General features: G+C 36.0%; 1 protein-coding gene across 1 annotated transcript; it reads left to right on the top strand.

Annotated features, from left to right (window-relative positions):
- Positions 1-6,750: 6,750 nt before the first annotated feature.
- On the top strand, positions 6,751-15,901 carry LOC136819906 (uncharacterized). Its single transcript, XM_067076147.1, has 8 exons — positions 6,751-7,199; positions 7,561-7,953; positions 8,780-8,904; positions 9,658-9,853; positions 10,736-10,900; positions 12,043-12,480; positions 13,101-14,229; positions 14,648-15,901. Exons 1-8 carry the CDS (start codon positions 6,909-6,911, stop codon positions 15,670-15,672), a joined length of 3,762 nt encoding a protein of 1,253 aa, XP_066932248.1. The 5' UTR covers positions 6,751-6,908; the 3' UTR covers positions 15,673-15,901.
- Positions 15,902-22,799: the final 6,898 nt, after the last annotated feature.

Here is a 22,799-nt window from a genome sequence, read left to right as displayed (position 1 = left end):
TAGGGGCCGTCGACAAACGATTTTCCTTTTTTTTAACGGCTTCTGGCCGTAAGGGGTGGGAGGGGGTCACTGCAATGCCGTTAAAAAAGTTTAAAAAAAAAGGAAAGTCTCACTTACAAATTTCATCAGTCCAAAAAGTAGAAACATGTGAAGAAAGACTAAGACCAAAGCAACCACACGACATTCACCTTATTCCCGGTCACCAATTAATGCTTCGACAAGAAAAATGACTGGTCACGTGACGAAAGTCGGCAATTTTTCCCTCCGCCTCAGTTGACTCCTTGCTCCACCCATCCCGCCCTGACTTGCTGCAGGCTTGGAGTTTCAAAATTGAAAGGTCACGGCTCAAAACCACATGTTTTTTCCGTGCAAAAAGAAGAACCTTTGAGGATTACGAATCGAAAGAACATGGCGGCCATGGACCAGTGAAAGTATTTACTTTTGAAGAATTTTCTTGGCCGCTAAGACGTAGGGGGGGAGGGGGTCTGAACCTTAACGGCCTCAGGCCGTTAAAAAAATGGAAAGTCGTTTGTCGACGGCCCCTTATGAAGAAGCCACGACCGCATCACACATGGGAACATCGTTTGGATTATTTGTGTGTGCGTATAGTTACTTTTTACATGATTAGCACAGCGAACGCTATCGGATTTATATCGCGGAAATCATGCACCAAGCACCGTGAACGTTCCGGTGCAGCTCGATCCGGAGAATTCTTCCACCGGAAGCACCGGAACGTTCCGGTGCACGGAAAAAACGGCACTTTTTGCACCGGATGTTTCCGGAGCGCCGGGAGGGTCCTTCGATTAGTACCGTCTGGAACTAAGCATCTTATGATCGACTTCGGTCACTTCGATTGACATCCCCTGGCAGTTAGTCACACTAGCGTCCCGCCAAAATTCATATCAAAGATTAATGCTGCGAAAGCGCTATATCGTTTACTTGACTCTCAAGCAAAAAAATGCACCGCAAAACTTCTAAAGAGATTCATGAAAAAATAACCCGGCGCTTTTTAATGAGATTAACATTTTCAAAAACTTTGAGAAATTGCCTAAAATTTGAGCCATAGATGAAGTAATTTGAGCCAAGCCAACCTTGAAAACTAATTTGAAGATCAACTTCACAAGAAAAAGATCTACGGGGGAGGCGGAACCCACCTAGATCCGCGCACCGCCGGATAGGCTATTTCCCGGAAATTTTGCCAGACCTCAAACAATGACCCATTTACATGTTCGGAATTATTTTTACTTTAGCGTATAAACAAGGCCTTAAAAATCGAAGTGCTGTCTCGGGAATTTAATGACAAAATTTGGTTGGTTTATATTTGGCTGCTGCACGTTTTATTTTGTTTCAAACTTTCAAGTTTTAATTAATTGTCTTGCGAACTTGATTCAGGTAACTCTCATCCTTGTTGTGCAAATATATCCTGTAGATGACTGATGCTGTTTTTTCTGAAAGCTAGATTTCCTAGTGTGACTAACTGCCTGGGTTTGATAATTTTAAAGTCTCAAGGGCAACATCACTGAAAATTGGCCTATTTTGTCACTTTTTCGGGCTTTTTAAGCTTTTTTGAGTGGGTTCACAGATTTTAGGGGCAGGATTTTAATGTTATAATTTTTCCTTGGGGGCAGCCATGACATGCTCTGAAAACTTGGTGGCAGTGTATCTAGGTAAAAACTGTTTCCTTGCCACACCAAAGCAGTTATACTTTTACAAAGTTACCAGTAAGTAAAAATTAAGTTTTAAATTTACCTTTTATAATGTCACAGTTGTCAAAATATGTTAGGTTTTTCCTGAGAGCTTCTTCTTTTCTTTTTTAAAGTTCCAACAACCAAGATTTGTGAGGTGGCTAAACCACACAGAACTTCACATGAAAATATCATAGTACAGTAGAGAGATTTTGACCAACGTTTGAGTATTCTTTAATAAGATCAAAATTCAATTTCTCCCAACCAAATTTCCGAAGCAAGAAGTTAAAAAGATAGAACGTACGAAGGTGCGCACGAAAATACTAGTTCTTATCCGCTAAGCGAAGATTTTAACTAGCTAGCCTGTAAAATGTGCGAAGTATATTTTGAAATCCCGTCTAGTAAACAAATGGTAACAAACACACACCACAGCGCTCTTGAAAGGCCCGTTCGCTTGCGCTGGGCCAATAATGACGGTTATTATATTAGGTTGAAGTAAAAAGTAAATAAATTCTTTCAGGGCAATTTCTACGGGTTAGGTCTAAATAGTCAAGTCTTATATGTTCTAAGAATATGTAATAAAAAAATCTAGAAAATCAAAGTCACTAACCTTGCGCTGAAGTTATCGATAAATTTGGCTGATCTTTTCTCTTTCCTAAATCGTATTAGAAAACTCTCATTTCCAGGTTTTCTATGATCTGTTTGAACCTGTTGGTTGCACTATTTTGAGCTCGTTGAAATGTTCAGGCTTCATTTTACTACGTATTTCATTCATGAGTTCTAGGGCTAGAGTCGAAACTCTTGGATGAAAAATGAAGCCACTTATTTCCCTTTCTAAACGCGTGACCCGCGTGGTTTTCATACGGACGAAAGAGAGTAAAATTCATGCGCAGATTTCGAAATATATACCGCTTAAAAACAAAAAAAACGCTAGATCCAATACGTCATTTTCAAAGCGGCGCAAATCTTAAAGGTTTCACTTTTTCTTGCTTGAGAAAGGTTGAAGATTCCTCTCTAGATCTTCGGGCTATAAACTCAATGGTCATAACAAATAGCCACCACGACACGTGATGTCAATTATGTTATAATTTCCGACACTTATTGATCCGTTGGAAGCAACGCAATAAACGACGACAACGACGGACGGATGTACCGACAGACGTTATTATAAAGCGTCAATCAAAAGAATTTCTTCCCACGTTCACTTAGTTATCCATCCAATAACTCCAAGAGATGATGTTTTCACATTCTTTTGTTTAATATGTCATTTGGCCTAGGTGTCGACACAGTTGTTGATGGTTTATCTTATGTATAAGAATGTAAAATATTAAGATAGTGTATGGGTATTTGGATATTTTCATATGTTTAACTGTTCTTGACATTCTGGCTCTTCGTTATTTTATTAAGATTTCTAAAAAAGAGTCCCAAATGATATTGTTAAATTTGAATAAAACCCAATATCATACAAAAATTTCAAGCTTTAGGCTCGCAAGAATTATTATTTTCTTATAAATCTATCCTTCACAAAGATGCTAATCAACTGCAATGACCTTTAATTACCTCTATTCAATTAATTCAATGAAAAACAAACAAAAGAAAATGACCGCAAGGAAACCCATTGTCTTGTGGTAGTATAAATACTGTGGAGCACTGATCCGAAATCATCAACAACTTCACTTGTTTTCTTCTACGATAAAAAGAAGAACCAACAGATTCTTTAATTTGAAATTGAAAAGAAAGAATTGTTTCATTCAACAAGCTGTTTGGAATTACAAAAAAATAGGACATCTACTTATCAACTGCATCGACCTAAAACCAACAGGTTAGGAACCAAACAAAACCAAGAATAACCAGTCAACTACAAATTAAAACAAAATCAAGATGAGTTCATTAAACAAAAGCAGTGGATTTGGATTCAAGAGTCTTACATCAACAACCGGTAGCAACAACAGCAACAAAGCTTCTTTGGCTGCACCAAGCTCGTCATCTAAGACAGGAAAACAAGAATATAATTCATACACCAAGTTAAAAGCAGTTCATAAAAGTAGTAATATGACTGTTTATGCTTTACACTCGAACGGTAAAAGATCGTTAACCAGTACTTTATCCATGACCAGGAGCTAAAGAAACGTCCAAGCAACGTTCATTTAACGTCCAGAACGTCCAAATAACGTAATATGAACGTTTTGTGGGACTTTGAGTAAAAACAATTTCAACTGTAGATTTCTTTTATCGGAGGAGTACAGGGAACAAACTTCACGATTGATATTTGATCAAAATATTAAAGTTGAAAATTATTATTGTAAAGTTTTTGAAATATTGATAAAGTGGAAATTAAATTATACGTAAAATTTCTTAAGAGAGAAAAGTATTTATGTTATATTAGGCGATAGAAAATTTTAAAAATTTGTATATTATAGAACTAAATTATCAAAGTATTATGAAATATAATTGTGGTGGCAAGGCTATGAAATTCGCACTGTCCATTATGATTGATTCTTCCCCTCGCGATATTTCGAAAAAAACACTGAATAACTACACTCAAGATAAACGACCTACCGTACGTGTAGCCCATAAGGTTCCCTTCTCCAAGCTTCCCAAAGTGCACTGTGAGGGTTGACGTAGAGATGGTCGAAAATTTTCAAGAAAATGCACCATAAGGGTGCATTTACTTCGATTTGGCTAAATATTCTCTCCGCTAAGGGTCAGGAATCAAAGGCCAAATTTTGGGCCGCATGTACCGTCGTTTTTGAATCGAGTGCCCACTCTCCGGGTTCTAAACACATACTTGCAGTAGAAGCCTCGTCACTCATCACCTAATAAGGAAGAAAAAAATTCATACCAGAATAGAGGTAGACATAATATACAAAATGTAAAAGGGAGAGTTGTGGGAGTATTTAAAGAGAAAAATATTTCTATAGAATTATCCTCAGACACACCAGAGACCATAACGTCATAGCTTGCTTACTTAATTCTCGAGATAATAAAATCTTTTCTACAAGTTGCCACGAGATAAATAAAACTTGAGCTTTTTAAATGTCTTAAAAAATGCTTACTGCTACTGCTACCTTATCGGGATACAAATCAAAATCCGGTAAAAACTTTCAGTCGGGAATTTCTATGACCCGGTTAAAACTTTAAACATCGATGGAACATCTTTGTCCGCAAAGTCGTCTAAAAAGATTGGCACGATGATGTTATCATTAAGCTTGCAAAGAAAGATAACTTTTTGTTTTAGAAAGTAGCGTGGGGTGATTCACTCGTCAAAACAATCCTCCCCGAAAGAAATACCGTAAGTTAAAGCTCCTAAGACTCCACCGATATTCCTTTAAGACACTCCATTCGAAGACTTTAAAAGGTTTAGATAGAGTGGTTTTTCACGAGGGATCATCCAAAGTTGCCTAATACACTACAATAAACTAAAAAAGAAGCAAGATATTGAAAATCACATGACGTCATCCTATTTACAATGAAACGACACAGAAGAAGATGCAACCTCAACTCCTCAATGGACATAACTGTGATGTTAATAACCCCCGGGGGAGCGTACTACCCTTGCCAACCGACGGGGTGATCCGCTGAGGTTCGAAAAATGGACCCTACGAGGGACTCGCTTTTTTCAAAAATTTTGCGGAAATTTGCGAAAAAAGTGAGCCTGAATGGGACTGAAATTCCAAAATTTTCTCAAATTTCTTACTTTTTCTCCAAATTTTCCAAGAAAGGCACCCTACGAGGGACTAATTTTTGCAGCGCATCCCCGTAACCCATTTTGCCCTACACCCTACGATTAAAGACATCTATATCTTGGATACCTGAAGAGGAACGTAAAAGAGGTCTTCTTACCAGAACAACACTTTGGAGAAGAACCTTCAAAGAAAACCTGTGACGACTCAATACATACCTGAGTCTGGGGGACTTTTAAGGTTAAGGAAAAGAAAGCAGATCTCTAACCTTTTATTGATGTTCTTCCTGTTCTAAACAGACTCTACTAAGTCAAGGAGGAGAGACGGAAAAGATCTGAATTGGGAAGGGTAGCGTACGGGGTTTGCGATTTCTGAAATACCGAAAAATTTTGCCAAAATTTCCGAAATTCCGTAAAAAAATACTTGCAATTCCGATACCGATATTTTTTGTTATTTTTCCTCGTTTTGACCAATTTTTCATCAAATTTGACTTTTTATGTATGAATTCCGAAAAAAGGGGATAAAAACTTAAAAGTACTGAAATTTCGAAGCAAAAATCAAGGAATTCCGATACCGAAACAATTTCAGAATTCCAAAATACCGAAGGAATTTTGCCCGATTTCCGAAATTCCGAAATACCCTACGTCTCCTACCTGAAACAATCTACAGTTTTGGACACTCAAACTCGAGAATCGTAAACATCTACCACCATCTTATTAAGTCAGTCAGGATCATGAACTAGCTTAGGTCATTGGTCAACTAATCAGATGTATAGAATACGTAGGTGGAAATTTACTCAATTATGGAGTGGTCTGAAAATTTAAGGTGGGAGATTTACTGTCCCGAAGAAAAGAACGGTAAAAAAGACTTCCTACATAAAGCCCAACTTTATAACCTAACTATAGAAGGCATCAATACCTAAATAGTGTAGGCATACTTAAGTTGATAAGATAATGAATGAAGCAATAGCTACGTGTGTTTTTAAAATAGAGTCAACCTGATAATAATCCCAGATTATGTAGGCTTTTGAGTGTAGGTTAATCTTGTCTTATTTAACAAGACTTTTTTCCTATCGAGGTCATAATAATCTGGTCTCATTAATTTGGGGTTTAATCGCCTTAATGTTTGGGACTACAAAATCAATAGCCTTTTCTAAAGGGTTTAATGAGCAGGAAATGTTTAAGATAAATCAATCAAAGATTAAGAGAAGGTGTTATTTAGCCTAAACAACAGGAGGGAGGAGATTCGAAATTCAACTTGTATAACCGTGTAGAAGATAAAATTCTCTCCTCCGGGGGTGATTTTATGATTTCAAAATAGACTAAGGCAATTCTTTTATCTATGGATGGTATATATGCACTTTGGATAGATATCAAACTTTCATTAAACTTCTGAGAGAAAAGGAGAGGGTTGACTTTAGAGCTGGCTTGAAAGGAAATCCTTGGCTCAGTGTTTAGAAATACGTGGTTTTGAGTAACAGAGGAACAAAATCTACGCTTTCCTTTAAACAGCTGGTCTGTGTAGAAGATTTGGGCCAAAAATGGTTGCGTTTAAACCAAAATGCAAATTATTCTTCATATTGCTGGTTGCCATAGTTTCAATTTATGGAGCGCCAAAAAAACTGAAATCGCATTTCAATCAACATCATGAGACGAAGCATGAGACGAAGCGCCAATTTCACAAAAATAAAAATCTTGATCATATTATGAGTGACGAACTCTCAGGAACATCTTGCGATAGTTTTATCGATTTAACAGCAGGTTGGAAAACAGGTCAAGATGGTTATTTTGACTTTACCGTCCCTCAAGAAGTGAATGGCTGGAAAATTACTGTAAGTAATGGTTGGTCGAATCTTAACTGTGCAATAGTCTAAGATAAATCAGTAACTAAGAAATAAGCTCAAAGGTCAAGAAAATTCGCAAATGGTTTTTTTGCCGAAAAGAGTTTACAGCCGGTAGGGTTTGCCAGTCTTCAACGAAACTCTCCCGCCGGTTTTATCCGTTTACCGCCCTAACGGCTGTAAACTCTGTGCATAGAATATTTCCCGCCTTTAATAACATCGTCTAGGTCAAATCTCGAAAACTCGAATATTACTCTTGTTCGAAAATATAACATTCTTGGATATTAACTCATAATTCCATCAATCCATTATGGAATTATCCTGGCTATAGATGCTCTTCTTTTTTCCACAGGTGGAGTTTACAACTGCTACAAAGTTCTTCAAAATTTGGGACGCTAAAAAGATGAGTGGTCCTGGACGACAATACATCTCCCAGAACTTTATATATAATAAAAAATTATCAGCAAACTCAATTTTTGAATATCGCTTCCAATATAAATTTAATGCTGGCTCAAATCCAAAAATTTCTTTTATCAAGTTTGAAAGTTCTGATGGTGGATTTAGCATGTCTTGCGGTACATCCGATCCGTCAGTTACAGTGCAACCCAAACCCACCCTTCCGCCCTTGGAAGGAGATTGTTCAGACTTCGTTAAGATCAATAAGAAGAAATCAGGGAACGGTGTGGAGCAAGGAAGAATCCGTTTTGCGTTGCCCGGTGATTTATATAAAAGATGGAAAATGAAGGTGAAAAATTAACTTCTGAACTGAATTTCTTAATAGAGATTTTCGCGATTTTCGTGAATTTGCTAAAATTTGCGAATTTAAATGGATGCGGTCGACTGTCTCTAATTCGAACTCAGATGGGGAATCTTTTTTGTTCAAATTATAAAAAATTCGAATAGTCGAGAGTCTACTGTATTCCTGATTCGCGCGAAATTGAATTCCCGCAAAAAAAAGTACATTCAAATTTGCTAATCCTTTTTAGACGCCTGGTTACAAAAAAATGTCTTGATGTCAGCTCATTTTGACGCTTCGATCAGATTTTTAGAAATGGGTTTTATTTGTAATCCTTATTACAAATAATAGACAAGTAACCAGAACGGCCCTTGGCACAATATTAGCGAGTTTATGTATTCAAGATAAATCGAGGGGAACGGTATAAAGCAAAGCTGACACGTCTCCAATAGACCGTCGTCTATTTAGGTGAGAAAATGCGATAAAGAGCCGTACATCAACTATCGACTTTGTTTTGTACCGATTTCACTTACCCTCGATATCCTCCAATACATAAAATCGGTATTGATTATCCGTACTGATTGTTACAAGGCACTGTTTCTTCCAAAACGAACTTGAATTGATAAAGCGCTGATTCTTCAAAAAAAAAGGACACACAGCACCACGGACAGCAACATGCTAATAAAAGGGCCGATGCTGGGCCAAAAAAGTTCTTTTTTTTGTCCTTTTATCTCTATGGAGGAATTAATTCGGTCAGAAAATAGCTTGTCGTAACAAACTCCAGTCTCTAGAAATCCTAACGTATACTTTTTTGACACATTTCCTTTATCCATAGATTGGATTTGCAGAAACTATCGAAGGAAACTTTCAAGTACAAAAAAACGCAAATTCGATTGGAACAGATGCGCTGTGTTCTGAAGCTACATTCTATAACTATGAACAAGCAAATGACAAAAATAGGTGATTCGAGCTTTGAAGTTCGAGCTATTTTGATTTTTTTTAATACGAATGTAGTCCTCTATTTCCCACAGATCCGGTGGGATCGATTTTTCTGGTGGGAAAAACCCAATAATTTCAGCTCCACTGGGAAACTTCAGTAGCTTCAAATTATTTATAGGCCCAATTGTAGACCTCCAGATATTTACCCAAGGAACAATTGTGCCAAATCTCAGCCAAATCCAACAATTTTTGAAGACTCCAGGCTGTCCCAAAGTTTTAGCATCGTTTTGGTGAAAAACTCGTCCCCAGACGTCAAAAATCAAAATTTCCAAAAAATGAAAAACCACCTCCAGATATTCACCCAATGAACAAGCGTGCCAAATCTCAGCCAAATCTAACAATTTTTGAAGTCCCCAGGCTGCCCCAAAGTTTTGGGAATTTTTATTCCTGCTGTGTGAGATAGTTTGACCGGGGCTTATTATTAAGCAGGGGTGTTTTAGATTTCGGCAGGCTAAAGTCTTTAACTAGAAAAGTAACTAACAATTTTTTCAGATTCGACTTGTTTTTGGAGGGTAAAAAAAAGGACGAAGCAATGTTTTTATTTGAAAATAAGGGACTGGAAATTTGTTATTCAAGTTGGTTTCAAGAATTATTTCTTCAAAATGGTGACCTGACGAGTTTTTACTATGGACTCAGCATCATCAAAATCATAAAAAAAGTATCAGAAGTAGAGTCTAAGTCTAATAAGCTAATCAAAATATTCATATTTTTTAGATTTCGAGCTGGCAAAAATTTTATGTTCCCGTACATGACACATTACAACCGAGAAGAAGAAAGTCCAACTATACAATATATTGAGATCAGCGATGATAAAGGCAACTTGTACACGTGTGGCAACAAACCAACCTGTCCAACAACCACTCCAGGTACAACCACCACACCTTCAGAACAAGAATCTACAACAACTGAGGTAAATACAATATACTGGTAGAATACACCTTTTTGACTGTAGCTGCCAATTGCCGCGCGCGCATTTTTTGTCCGTTTTACCACCCTAAAACCGTCCCTAACTTTTTTTCGCACCTAAAGATAATAAAAAAAATTGTAAAAGAAGCATTGGATCGAGTTTAAGGTGGTGGTAAATTAAACAATAAAGTGGCACGCGCCTGACCACGAGACTACGGTCGAAAAAAGGTGTATTGCCGTTTTAAGTTAGTCTATTTCATAAGATTCGTGCTTTTATTACATGATTTTTTCTACGTCAATGTGGTAATTGATCTTAGTTGAGCAATCTTTTGCGAATAGAGACAAGTTTTACAAATATAACAACAAAAGAAAAGAGTTCATGAATTACCAAGTTAATTGAGTCCCGAAGAAAAATTAAGTTTTTCAACGTCTTTACTTGAATGGAAATCTGGAAATACTTGTCCATTTTTTCATTATAATCTGGACAGAAAATAACATGTAACAGATGCACGAATCCTATGAAATTACCGTTTTAAATGGAAAAAAAATTCCGAACAATTTGAGACTTGGTAATTAGGATAATGAAGTCCTGTTGATGCACAGGGAAAAAGCTCCACAGTCCTTTATGCTAATTCTTTTAAAGCTAATTGGGTAGTATTAATATCAGAACCCTTATATGGTGTCCTTGTGGTGATATACGAAGATATGAAGAATCTCCCCCATTTCAGCCCTAAATGTTTTAGCCAAATCTATATTTAAATATTTCAGTTATTCTAAACACTGTGAGTTTATGAGTTTTGAAAGATTTTACGTCTTTTTATCCGGACATACTACATAGCATTGAAAAAGTATATTTCAATTTCTTCCAACCATTTGATTTCAACAGATCAAAACTACAACAGAGGAATTAATCACCACAACTGAAGCGGCTCCACAACAACTGTCTGGAGACGATTGTTCTGATTTCTTGAAATTTGAAGTTGGATATAATTATCAACAGGGTACATTCAATTTCTTGGTACCACAACAAGCTGACGACTGGCAACTTCAGGTAGGTTAATTCACTCAGCGAAATAGAATAATCTAGATCATTTTAAAGGGACATAAAAGTACTGATGAAATTTGTAAACAAACCGCATGCAGCAGGATACAAAATCAAAACAAATGTCATTTTAAAGGGACATAAAAATAGTAAAATGTAAACATTGCGCGAACCACGTGTCATTAAAGAGAACAATTAAAATCAAATGTCCAAAACAAACTTGTAAAACAATTGAACAATCAAAATTAGCCATATTTGGTTAGATTTTTTATTTTGACATGTGACATTTGTTTTGATTTTGTATCCGCTGCATACAGTTTGTTTACAAATTTCGCATGTACTGTTATGTCCCTTTAATGTCGAAATAAATTTTGATATTCAGGACCACACTGCACTTTGATAACAGCGAGTTTTTGTTGTTTTAAAATGTTCGAGGTTTTCTAATCACACGATAAAATCGCCTTTCATGAGCACTATATAAGAATTCTCAAACAGGGACTGGATACAAGTTTTGAGATTATTTGAAGCGCAATCACTGGCCCGGTGGAATAACCTTAAAAGTGGAGGGGCAAAAGGGATCTAAATGATATAGAATTTGCCATGAATTGGAGAAAAAAGTCTACTTTGCTCAAAATTGGGGAGGCTTCAGTCTAAGCCTAAGCCTCCCAATTTTCGCCGGGCCTGAATCATTACTGATTACTTGATTTGTTTCGAACGTAAAATGGCCAATCTAAAGAACTCTCTATTTTGACGAAAACGGTTCTTTGCATGGATTCTTTTCAAAACATCTAATGGTGTTTCAGATTTCTAAAATTCGCGAGAATCGTAATAAAAATGACAAATCTCTTTGAAATCTAAATAGTAGAGAAAAACAAAATCATTACCAGTGGAAGTGTACTCTGTACTATCCAGCTGGTACACAAGGCTGTTTCAACGTTCATTTAACGTTACATAGACGTTGTGAACGTTAGATAAACGTTGAAACAACGTTGTGTCCCAGATGGGTAAAATGTATCTCATGCAAAAATTAGCGGTACGGGAATGAATTTTGGTTTTTCCGTAGATAACGGATCTTTTTATAGACAAGAGGGTGCTAATGGTTCGATCCACGTGAAGTAGCCAAATTACCAAAGAATTATTTTTCATATTAGGTTGGATTTACACCATCCACTCGACCAGAACGTCTTGATGTATATGGTACCAAAGCAATGCCAAACAACCCTGGCAAACAATGTCTCTACAAGTTTAAGAATGAAGATTATGATAAATATGCTGGTTCAAATCCTAACAATGTCTTTAAGAAAGGATACAAATTTGACTTCATACATGGAAATGAAATGAATATCGAATACATCCGTTTCTCCACAGATGAATTCGAAATGTCCTGTGGTACTAACCAATGTGAAACGGAAACCACCCCTGGTCCTGTTATCACCACCCTCGCCACCACCACCCCTGAAGTGACTTCCCCGCCTCTAGGAGGGGAGACTTGTGATGCTTTTGTTGAGATTACAAAAAAGAGTGCAGGACAAACCTTTGGGATCATTCGAATCACAACAACTCAAGATTTGACAGGATTTCAATTGATAGTAAGTAATAGTACATTCTTATTAGTTATCCTTCCCAGGGTCTGTCTTCCTTCGTTTGGTTAAGAGTCATAAGTTTATTCAAAGCCATTGCCATTGTGTAATTTCGCAGATAAGGCCTTTCCAAATGTCACTTAGGACTTTATTTCACAGACGACAGATAAATCCGCGAAATTCTAATTTTAAATTCTTATTCTTATTTTTCTTAAATATTTTAGTGCTCTGTATTATCTTTTAAACTGTATATATATTGTTAGATTTTAAGCATCGGTTGGAAAATGGCAAGCAAAACAAACATGAGTCGCAATTTTTAAGCCCCGAAGCTCGCTTTATGTTTTCAAACGGTTGTACATCGGGTTACAATTTCCCAAACTCGTCCCGTGTATTCCAGGCTTTATTTAAGTTACTGATGGACATAAGCATTATCTAGCGCTATCAGTAAGCATAAAAAAGCTGAAAATATGCAGGGAACGGGTTATAATTTCCAAAAAATCAACACAAAGAGTGGCGTTACTGGCTCTGGAGATAAAATTTGAGATCCCCCAAAAGATTGATAAGGTTGAGGAAGGATGGAAGTTAATTCAGTGTCTTTAACTAACAAGTATTCTGGCTTTTAACTTCAGATTGGATTCGAGTCTGTGACACAGGGATTCAACATTGACAATGGTGTCAATCGTATCACTTCAGACGAAACGTGTCCAGGGTACTCTTACGTCTTTCAGAACATTCCAAACGGAGATATCCCTTCTGGAACCACTTTCGTTTTCTCTTTCCATATTAATTATGATCAAAACAGTGGAGATGAACCGAAGATTGATTATATCAAGTTTGCTGATGATTCATGCGGTAATAAACCAGTTTGTCCTATGACAACTAAAGCCCCAGTAACCACTAAGGCCCCCGAAACTACCACCGAAGGTCCTGAAGTAACAACCAAAGTTCCAGAAGCTACAACCGAAGCTCCTGAAGCTACAACCGAAGCTCCCGAAGTTACCACCGAAGTTCCTGAAGTTACAACCAATGCTCCTGAAGCTACAACCGAAGCTCCCGAAGTTACCACCGAAGTTTCTGAAGTTACCACCGAAGCTCCTGAAGTTACCACCGAAGCTCCCGAAGTTACCACCGAAGCTCCTGAAGCTACAACCGATGCTCCTGAAGCTACAACCGAAGCTCCCGAAGTTACCACCGAAGCTCCCGAAGTTACCACCGAAGCTCCCGAAGTTACCACCGAAGCTCCTGAAGTTACCACCGAAGCTCCTGCAGTTACCACCGAAGCTCCTGAAGTTACCACTGAAGCTCCAGAAGTCACCACAGAAGCTCCTGAAGTTACCACCAAAGCTCCCGAAGTTACCACCGAAGCTCCTGAAGTGAGTACCACAGGATCGGAAGAAACCACTCAAGCACAAACAACTGAAGCTGAGACATGCAGTACACCCCATGACTACAGTGACCTACTCGGAAAATCGATGCTTTTCTATAAAGCGCAACGATCAGGAATACTTCCTGACAACGATATCCCCTGGAGACGCAACTCTTTCGAAAATGACGGTCAAGGACAAGGTCATGATCTATCTGGTGGTTACTTTGACGCTGGAGATTATGTCAAATTCAACTTCCCAATGGCTGCAGCAACAACAGTGTTAGCTTGGGGTATGGTTGATTTTGCTGATGGATATAAGTTTGCTGGTAAATATGATGATGGATTGGCAACATTGAAATGGGCAACTGATTATTTCATTAAATGCCACACTGGTAAGAATGATTGAGTTTTAGGTTGTTATTTTTTAAGTCTATCTTTTAGATAAAAAGTTATAGAAAAATCAAATCTAAATTAAATTAAAACGCATATTTAAAATCGGCGATGCTCAAAATTTTAGTAAAAATCTTTTTTTTGGTCAATTAGAAAAACAAATATTTTAAGTGTAATCATTCCACACTAAATTATCTTTTCAAAGAGGTATAATACCTTTAATGATATTAATAACAATGTACAAGAGTATGAACTACTATTTTTTTTGGAACAGACCTTAGCTAAATAAAACACGTTATTTTAAGAGAGACATCACCATTGAGAATTTTCTAATATTTAATAATAATATTTCTCTGCCAGTTAAGCCAGTCTCAATTTGGAAATTAAACCTCTTTACAATTTAAGTTCGTCATTTTTCAGCAACAAATGAATTATATGGCCAATGTGGTATCGGTAAAGATGACCATGAAGTCTGGGGGCGAGAAGATGAATATTACACAAACTCTGGTAAAGCTAACCCAAGACCATGCTACAAAGTCGATGCAAATAATCCAGGTTCTGATCTAGCCGGTGAAACATCAGCTGCTCTGGCTGCTTCTTCCATTGCTTTTAAAGATTCGAACCCAGGTTATGCTACTACGCTTTTACAACATGCTAAAGAGTTGTACACATTTGCTAAAACCTTCAAAGGAGTTTATTCATCGAGTATCACAGATGCTCAATTCTTCTACAACTCCTTCAGTGGTTACAACGATGAATTAGCATGGAGTGCTGCTTGGCTATACAAAGCTACCGACGAGGAAAAATATAGAACCGACGCTGAAGGGTTCTTCAATGAAATGCAACAAAACCCAGGTGAATTCTCCTGGGACAACAAAGGTCGTGGTGTAGCAGCTCTCTTATCACAGCTCACTGGGAAAGCAGTTTACAAACAAAACGTCGATAGCTTTTGCAACCAGATGCAGAACAACCAGCCGCGTAATCAATATGGATTGGTTTTCATCCAACAATGGGGATCAAATCGTCATGCAGCAAATGTCGCTTTCATTTGCCTCGCTCATTCAAAAGCAACAGGTCAATTCAGCGCATTCGGACGCAATCAAATCAATAAACTCCTTGGAGACGAATCAATCAATCAACGCAGTTTTGTCGTCGGTTATGGCTTAAACCCGCCCAATCAACCTCATCATAGATCCTCTTCATGCCCGAACCGCCCAGCACCATGTGGATGGAACGAGTTCAATATCAAGGCCCCAAATCCACATGTTCTCACTGGGGCGTTAGTGGGCGGTGCTCGATCAACAACTGATGTATATCAAGATAGAAGGGATGATTTTATCGAAAATGAAATCACCCTTGATTATAATGCCGGCTTTCAATCTGCCCTTGCCGCCCTTCTTGAGCTTCAAAAAGAAGGCGACTGCGGTCAAAAATTAACATTTTGAAATATTCTAATATTCTGAGCTGATTAATTTTGGCGGCGATTAAATTTGGTGAATTCAAAAAATGAAATCTTCTTCAAAATATAATAATTATGCAGAAAGATAATTATTTGAAAAATCACCCTTTTGTATAGTATATTTCATTGTAATTCCCTTTTACTTTAGTGAGCATTGATGACATTAAGATTAGCTAAGCTCACTTAAGTTTAAATTTATTTTCATTCACCACATGCATTTAAAAAATGAAGAAAACTTAAGTGATTTCCTGGCATGACAATTTATTTTATTTTCTGACATTTTTTTGGAAATTTTGATTATGTCCAAGTATGTGACATTTTTGCTTGCCCTGGTAAAAATTCTTGATAAGATCTGAAAAGATCGTTAAAGATCTTTAAAGATCTTTAACAAGTAAGAATCTTAAGAGATCTTTGTAAGATCTTACAAAGATTCTTATGCAATCTTGAAAATTTCTTATTACAAAAAGATCTTTAAAGATCGTGTCAAGAAATTGTTAAGAATTGTCAAGATTCTTCGCACACATTCATAGTAAGAAAATTTAGGTTTCTTATTAAGTTCTTAAGAAGAATCTTATGAAATCTTATGAAATCTTGCAACCATAAAATAGTTTAAGATTCTTTGTGTTTCTTATCAAGTTCTTATAAAGAGACTTTCCAAATCTTAATTGACAAATATGCTAAGAAACTTTAAGATTCTTAGCGTTTCTTATCAAGTTCTTATAAAGAGACTTTCCAAATCTTAATTGACAAATATGCAAAGAAATTTTAAGATTCTTAGCGTTTCTTATCAAGTTCTTATAAAGAGACTTTCCAAATCTTAATTGACAAATATGCAAAGAAACTTTAAGATTCTTAGCGTTTCTTATCAAGTTCTTATAAAGAGACTTTTCAAATCTTAATTGACAAATATGCAAAGAAACTTTAAGATTCTTAGTGTTTCTTATAAAGTTCGGGTTAAGAATCTTGTTGAATAAACACAATAACTCGTAAATTTGTGGTTATGATAAAATCTTCGATTTTGACTTTTTTTAAAGAATTTAAATATCAAATTTACATACAACCATACAAATAGGGTATATAGGGTAGAATTATTATTCTACAAATTATTCAGATTTCATATTTCTACAGATCTGTAGAATTACGGCAAATTAGTAGATTGCTACACAACAGAGTCTATATTGTATACACCACAATGAGTAATTTAGCGCTGACAAGTAAGGGCGAAGAATACAATGGGGTGGAGTATAATACCGGATAAATAGCGATCTAGACAGTTAGCCTAATTCGTCAGTTAGACTGTTTACTCGTCACTACAAAAGTTCTTGGGTCAGGGGTTTGGAGCTCACCGAGGCTAGTCACCTAGTCACCCAGGATAGTTGTCCTAAGATTCGGTAAGAATCTTGAATCGATGTAACGCTGATTAAAACTATCTCGCGTGGTTAAGTTGAAGATTTCATCCAAGGATAGTTGTTCTAAGATTCGGTAAGAATCTTGAATCGCTGTAACAGACAAGAATCTTATTAGCATCTTACAAAAGAATCTTATCAGATCTTTAAAGATCTTAAAGGATCTTGGCACGTTCGTAGTAAGAAACTGAACAAGAACTTGCAAAGTTTCTTGATAAGATCTTATCAAGAACTTATCAAGAATTTTTACCAGGGAGATGCTTTTGGAAATCATAAAATGGCTTCTGTTAGGGGAATTTTTTCCTATCGACATTCTTTCAGATTATGTAATTTTTCCCAGTTTATAAAAGTAAGATTTTTTTTTTTTTGCATTCTGTCGGAAAATATGAAATTGTTTCCCTGTTTTGAAAAATTTTTACTTTTTAGCACGTACATTATTTCAAAAAACTCCAAAAGTTACTTTAAATATTTACATTTTTACAATATTTTATATATGAAAGTATAATGCAAAATATTTCATCTCATTTTGAAAGTATTTCCGATTCGTTGTTATTTTTTCAATTTTCTTCGGATTGAAAACGAGTTTAAAACATTTGAATATGGAGTCAATCAGAGGAAGAGATGCTCGTAGAGAGGTTAACGATATTAGATAAAGAACAATATCGTCTGCATAACCGACCTAGTCTAATGTTGATATTCCCCTATTATTACCTTGTTTTTCACAACGCCCTGTGCGGGTTGGTGGAATTCGATATTTGAATTTGAAGAAATCTAGTCTGAATTCACTAGTCTGTGTCACGAATGTCCGCATGACAAAGTCAATGTTAAAGTTAAACAACAGTGGAGATTCAGGGCCCTCTTGCCGTTTCAATATCGATACTGGTTTTTGAATAGATGTTTTGAAGAATGTCGATCAGGGTTGTGTCTTCGAACGCGGTAGACGAAGATGAATAGACTTCTATAGTCACAAGTCTCTCGCAATATGATCAAATGTTGCTGAAGGGTCAATGGAAAAACAGAAAGCCGGTCAGACATTTGGAATCATTTAGTAACAAATGTTGAGTCGTTTGTGCCACGATTTTGACGAAAGCCGTACTGGTTATCCGTAAGCTGACAGTTGTACCAATTTTGAAGATGATTCAGTGTGATGTTGGTTATAACCTTACCAACGGTGAAACGGTTCAAAAACATACCAACATCAGGTACGATCAAGACAAGATTCGACGTCAAAATCACAGTAGAGCTGACAGTTAGTTGGTCTTAAAACAGCTGTATTTTTTTGTGTGTTTTAGTCAGAAGGTTGGTGTAATACAATTTTTTTGCTCATGTTCTATCAGATGGTACCAATTATTTTCGTTTATTTTGACTTTTGAAAATAAGCTATTTCTCTACCCCTTATTTTCCCTTGCAGTTTTGCCTATGGCGTCACTATTTTATTCACAAAAAATTTCCCGGGCCTTAAAAATTTGACTCTTTTCAAAAAATTCTAATTATATATACTAAACTTTGAAATGGAACAGGTTTCGTTTTGTCCTATAAAAGTTGCCACGGGACCTGAGACTAGACCCCCTACTAATAGTGTTTTGATAACTTCATCTCGGTTTGGAACATCATTGCAAAACGGATTTTGACGTGAGATTTCTTGATCGATGAGTTGTTTTTTTGACGTGATATTCTTGACTTTTTGATTTTTTCTTTGACGTGAGATTTATTTTGATTTTTTGAGTTGTTTTTTTGACGTGAGATTCTTGACTTTTTGAGTTTTTCTTTGACTTGAGATTTTCTTTGATTGATTTTTTGAGTTTTATTGACGTGAGATTTCTTAATTTCTTTAGTTTTTCTTTGACGTGAGATTTCTTGATTTCTTGAATTTTTCTTTGACGTGATATTTTTCTGATTTTTTGAATTTTTTTGACGTGAGATTTCTTGATTTCTTGACTTTTTATTGACGTGAGACTTCTTGATTTCTTGAATTTTTTTATGTGAGATTTCTTGACTTCTTTAAGTTTTTTTTGACGGAAGATTTCTAGACTTTTTTTTGACGTGAGATTTCTTGATTTTTTGAGGTTTTTTTTTGACGTGAGATTTCATGATTTTTTGAGTTTTTTTTGACGTGAGATTTCTTGATTTTTTGAGTTTTTTTTTTTTGACGTGAGATTTCTTGATTTTTTGAGTTTTTTTGACGTGAGATTTCTTGATTTTTTGAGTTTTTTTGACGTGAGATTCTTGATTTTTTGAGTTTTTTTTGACGTGTGATTCTTGATTTTTTGAGTTTTTCTTTGACGTGAGATTTCTTAATTTCTTTAGTTTTTTTATTTGACGGAAGATTTCTAGACTTTTTTTTGACGTGAGATTTCTTGATTTTTTGAGTTGTTTTTTTCGACGTGAGATTTCATGATTTTTTGAGTTTTTTTGACGTGAGATTTCTTGATTTTTTGAGTTTTTTTTGACGTTCGATTCTTGATTTTTTGAGTTTTTCTTTGACGTGAGATTTCTTAATCTCTTTAGTTTTTTTATTTGACGGAAGATTTCTAGACTTTTTTTTGACGTGAGATTTCTTGATTTTTTGAGTTTTTTTTTTTGACGTGAGATTTCTTGATTTTTTGAGTTTTTTTGACGTAAGATTCTTGATTTTTTGAGTTTTTTTTGACGTGAGATTCTTGATTTTTTGAGTTTTTCTTTGACGTGAGATTTCTTAATTTCTTTAGTTTTTTTTTTTGACGGAAGATTTCTTGATTTTTTGAGTTTTTTTGACGTGAGATTCTTGATTTTTTGAGTTTTTTTTGACGTGAGATTCTTGATTTTTTGAGTTTTTCTTTGACGTGAGATTTCTTAATTTCTTTAGTTTTTTTTTTTGACGGAAGATTTCTTGATTTCTTGAGTTTTTTTGACGTGAGATTTCTTGATTTTTTGAGTTTTTTTTGACGTGAGATTCTTGATTTTTTGAGTTTTTCTTTGACGTGAGATTTCTTAATTTCTTTAGTTTTTTTTTCGACGGAAGATTTCTTGATTTCTTGAGTTTTTTTGACGTGAGATTTCTTGATTTTTTGAGTTTTTTTTGACGTGAGATTTCTTAATTTCTTGAGTTGCGGATCATATGTAAGAACCAGTAAACTTTTATTGAGGCTTGGCCGTTTCTAATTTTTATGCACTTTTAGCCTCAATTGTCCTTGTTCCGTTGTTATTTCATGAGAAGAATTGAGATATTGTTAATATTGTGAATTGATAATATGCGAGTTGCGAGTTGGTCCTGCGAGTTGCGAGTTGCTATCAAATATGCGAGTTGCGAGTTGGTTTTTGCGAGTTGTGAGTTACGAGTTGCTATTTTAACCAAATAAAAGTGCGAGTTGCGAGTTGAAAATTTCACGTTAAGACATGAAATCGCGAGTTGCAGATTAAAATCACGAGTTACAGATTAAAATCGCGAGTTGAAAAATCAAAAGTGCGAGTTGAACATTAAAATCGCGAGTTGCAAATTAAAATCGCGAGTTGCAAATTGAAATCACGAGTTGCAAATTAAAATTGCGAGTTGCAAATTAAAATTGACAGTTGAAATGAAAATTTGCTTTCGTACTTTCTTCTTAATTATATGAATTTCGCATTTTTGCAGTTTGATTATTGTCTTTTTTTATTATTATTAATTTATTTGTCAACACAGATCAGGTTCTATATACAAAACTATATATACAAGCTATATACAATTCTATATATATTGGCAGTAAAAACTCATGTGGACCTGCAGGCTAAGAAACAAAAAAGTAAAACCGCTGCAAAGGCGAAATGTGTTTTGTGCAAAAATCATTTTAAAATTAACTTTTTCAAGGCAGTCTGATTTTTTCAGATCCTTCTTGAAGGATTTGAAATTGTCCATATTTTTAATTCTGTCTGGAATATTGTTCCATACAATCAGTAGCGGCCTGGCTTAATTTTCTTGGTGGTGCAAACTATGAAATTGGCGCCCCTGATATTTTTGTGCTTACTTGCGCGCTTGCGCCCTCCAAATTAAGTGAAAATATTAAACTGTAAAAGCAGTGACTGATTGAAAGTAACGCCCGGAATCTTTGAGTTAAAAAACTTTTATTTATACGAAGGTGGTGGTAATAATGTTTTCGTTTTTACTATACTTTTTATTTGTCATAGCGCTGTGAACCCTAAGTTAAGTTAGGGCCTATTCCCTGTGCCAAGGGAAGGTTCACCTCCTCCTCCTCCTTTTTTTTCACTGGTTATTATTTGAACTTTTTTCAATTTTCAACTTTTAAAATGTCTAAAAATGCCCCAATTTATCCCGATTTAGCACCATAAATAAAGCTCCTGAAATAGAAAACATGAGCTGTTGATACTTGAAATGGAAATTTGATACCTTGCAAGTCGATTTGGTTTATATTTTTGTTTTCTAAAACTTTATCAGCAAATTGCGACCTGATCCTGATAATCTTTAAACTTTTTTCGCGCCGCTGGTCTTACTTTACTTTAAAGATCAATGGCTGAAAGAGGAACCAAAAGCTCGAAAGTTTGCAAGAATAAGGGTATTTTAAATTTTAGGGGCCGCAGGCAAAAAATTTTGGTGTAAAAAACGTCAAACAGCTTAAAAGATGTTCTAAAAAGAAAAAAGTTAGACAGCATAAGACCACAAAAACCACAGTGGGCATCAACAAGTTTCGATCTTTTTGGCAATTTCTCATTTTGGGGGTGATCATCCTCTCTAACCCCTGGTGGAGACAATGTTGATAGTAGTTCCGAAAAAATTTTAGAGAAAGAATGCAAGAGAAAAATAAAACAAAGCGCCGCAGGCGAAAAAAATTAACATTGCACTTTGAAGGCGCTATAAACTTGTCGAAGGGCGCCAAATCGCCCAGTTAAATAGCAACAAAATTTTGGCGCCCCCTTGAAAAGCTCTTTTGGCGCCCCTTTCAGATCTTTCTGGGTGGTGCACTGCACACCCTGCACCCCCTGCCAGGCCGCCACTGCATACAATAGCATTTCTGTAGCGAAATGAACGTTTGAAAGCAACATATTTGAATGGAGACATATCGATTTTCAGTGTATTGCGAGACTTTCTTGATTTCGTTTTAACAATCAGGTCAGAGAGTAATGGAGAACCAAGGTTATTATGTATCTTATAAACTTTACATGCAATACTTCGCTTGTAATAATAGATAATGGGTTTCCATTTGACACTGGCTAGGACAGCATTATCACGAACAGACTTTTTGACTCGATTTATGAACCGTGCAGCCTTTATGTGGACATTCTCGACATACGACATAAGATTCTCAGAACAATTTCCCCAAATGAGTATACCGTAGATAACAGAGGGTAATATGCCTTGAAAATATATTGTTGATAAGGTAGGGTATGGCATGTTTCTCATTTGATAAAGTCTCTTCAGTTTAATACTAAAAGATTTGGTAATTTTTCGAACATGCTCCTCCCATTCCAACTTGTCATCAATAGTAACTCCCAGACATTTGGTGGAGCTAACAATCTCAACACTTGCTCCACACAGATTAATATTTTTGTATGGACCAATGAAACGATTTCTTGACATGACCAAGATTTTGCATTTATCAGGGTGAATCGTTAAGGAGTTTCGTTTGGCATAACTCTCTAATTGACAAGCACTGTTTTGGAGGCTGCCAAGAACATCATCAGCAATTGGCCCAGTAGTATAGGTTGTTGAATCATCTGCAAGCTGGTCTAAATCACT

The sequence above is a fragment of the Clytia hemisphaerica genome, unplaced genomic scaffold (assembly GCF_902728285.1).
Source record: "Clytia hemisphaerica strain Z4C2 unplaced genomic scaffold, Clytia hemisphaerica genome assembly, whole genome shotgun sequence".
NCBI classification, from domain to species: domain Eukaryota; kingdom Metazoa; phylum Cnidaria; class Hydrozoa; order Leptothecata; family Clytiidae; genus Clytia; species Clytia hemisphaerica.
The sequence above is the reverse complement of the archived record's forward strand: the minus strand, read 5'-3'. Positions and strand labels throughout refer to the sequence as shown.

What these genes read in the sequence shown, in the direction of transcription:
- LOC136819906 (XM_067076147.1), top strand. Translation starts at nt 6,909, where the DNA reads ATGGTTGCGTTTAAACCAAAATGCAAATTATTCTTCATATTGCTGGTT. An exon ending in ATAAAAGATGGAAAATGAAG is followed by an intron (nt 7,954 to 8,779) that starts GTGAAAAATTAA and finishes CTTTATCCATAG; the next exon opens with ATTGGATTTGCAGAAACTAT. An exon ending in TGACAGGATTTCAATTGATA is followed by an intron (nt 12,481 to 13,100) that starts GTAAGTAATAGT and finishes TTTTAACTTCAG; the next exon opens with ATTGGATTCGAGTCTGTGAC.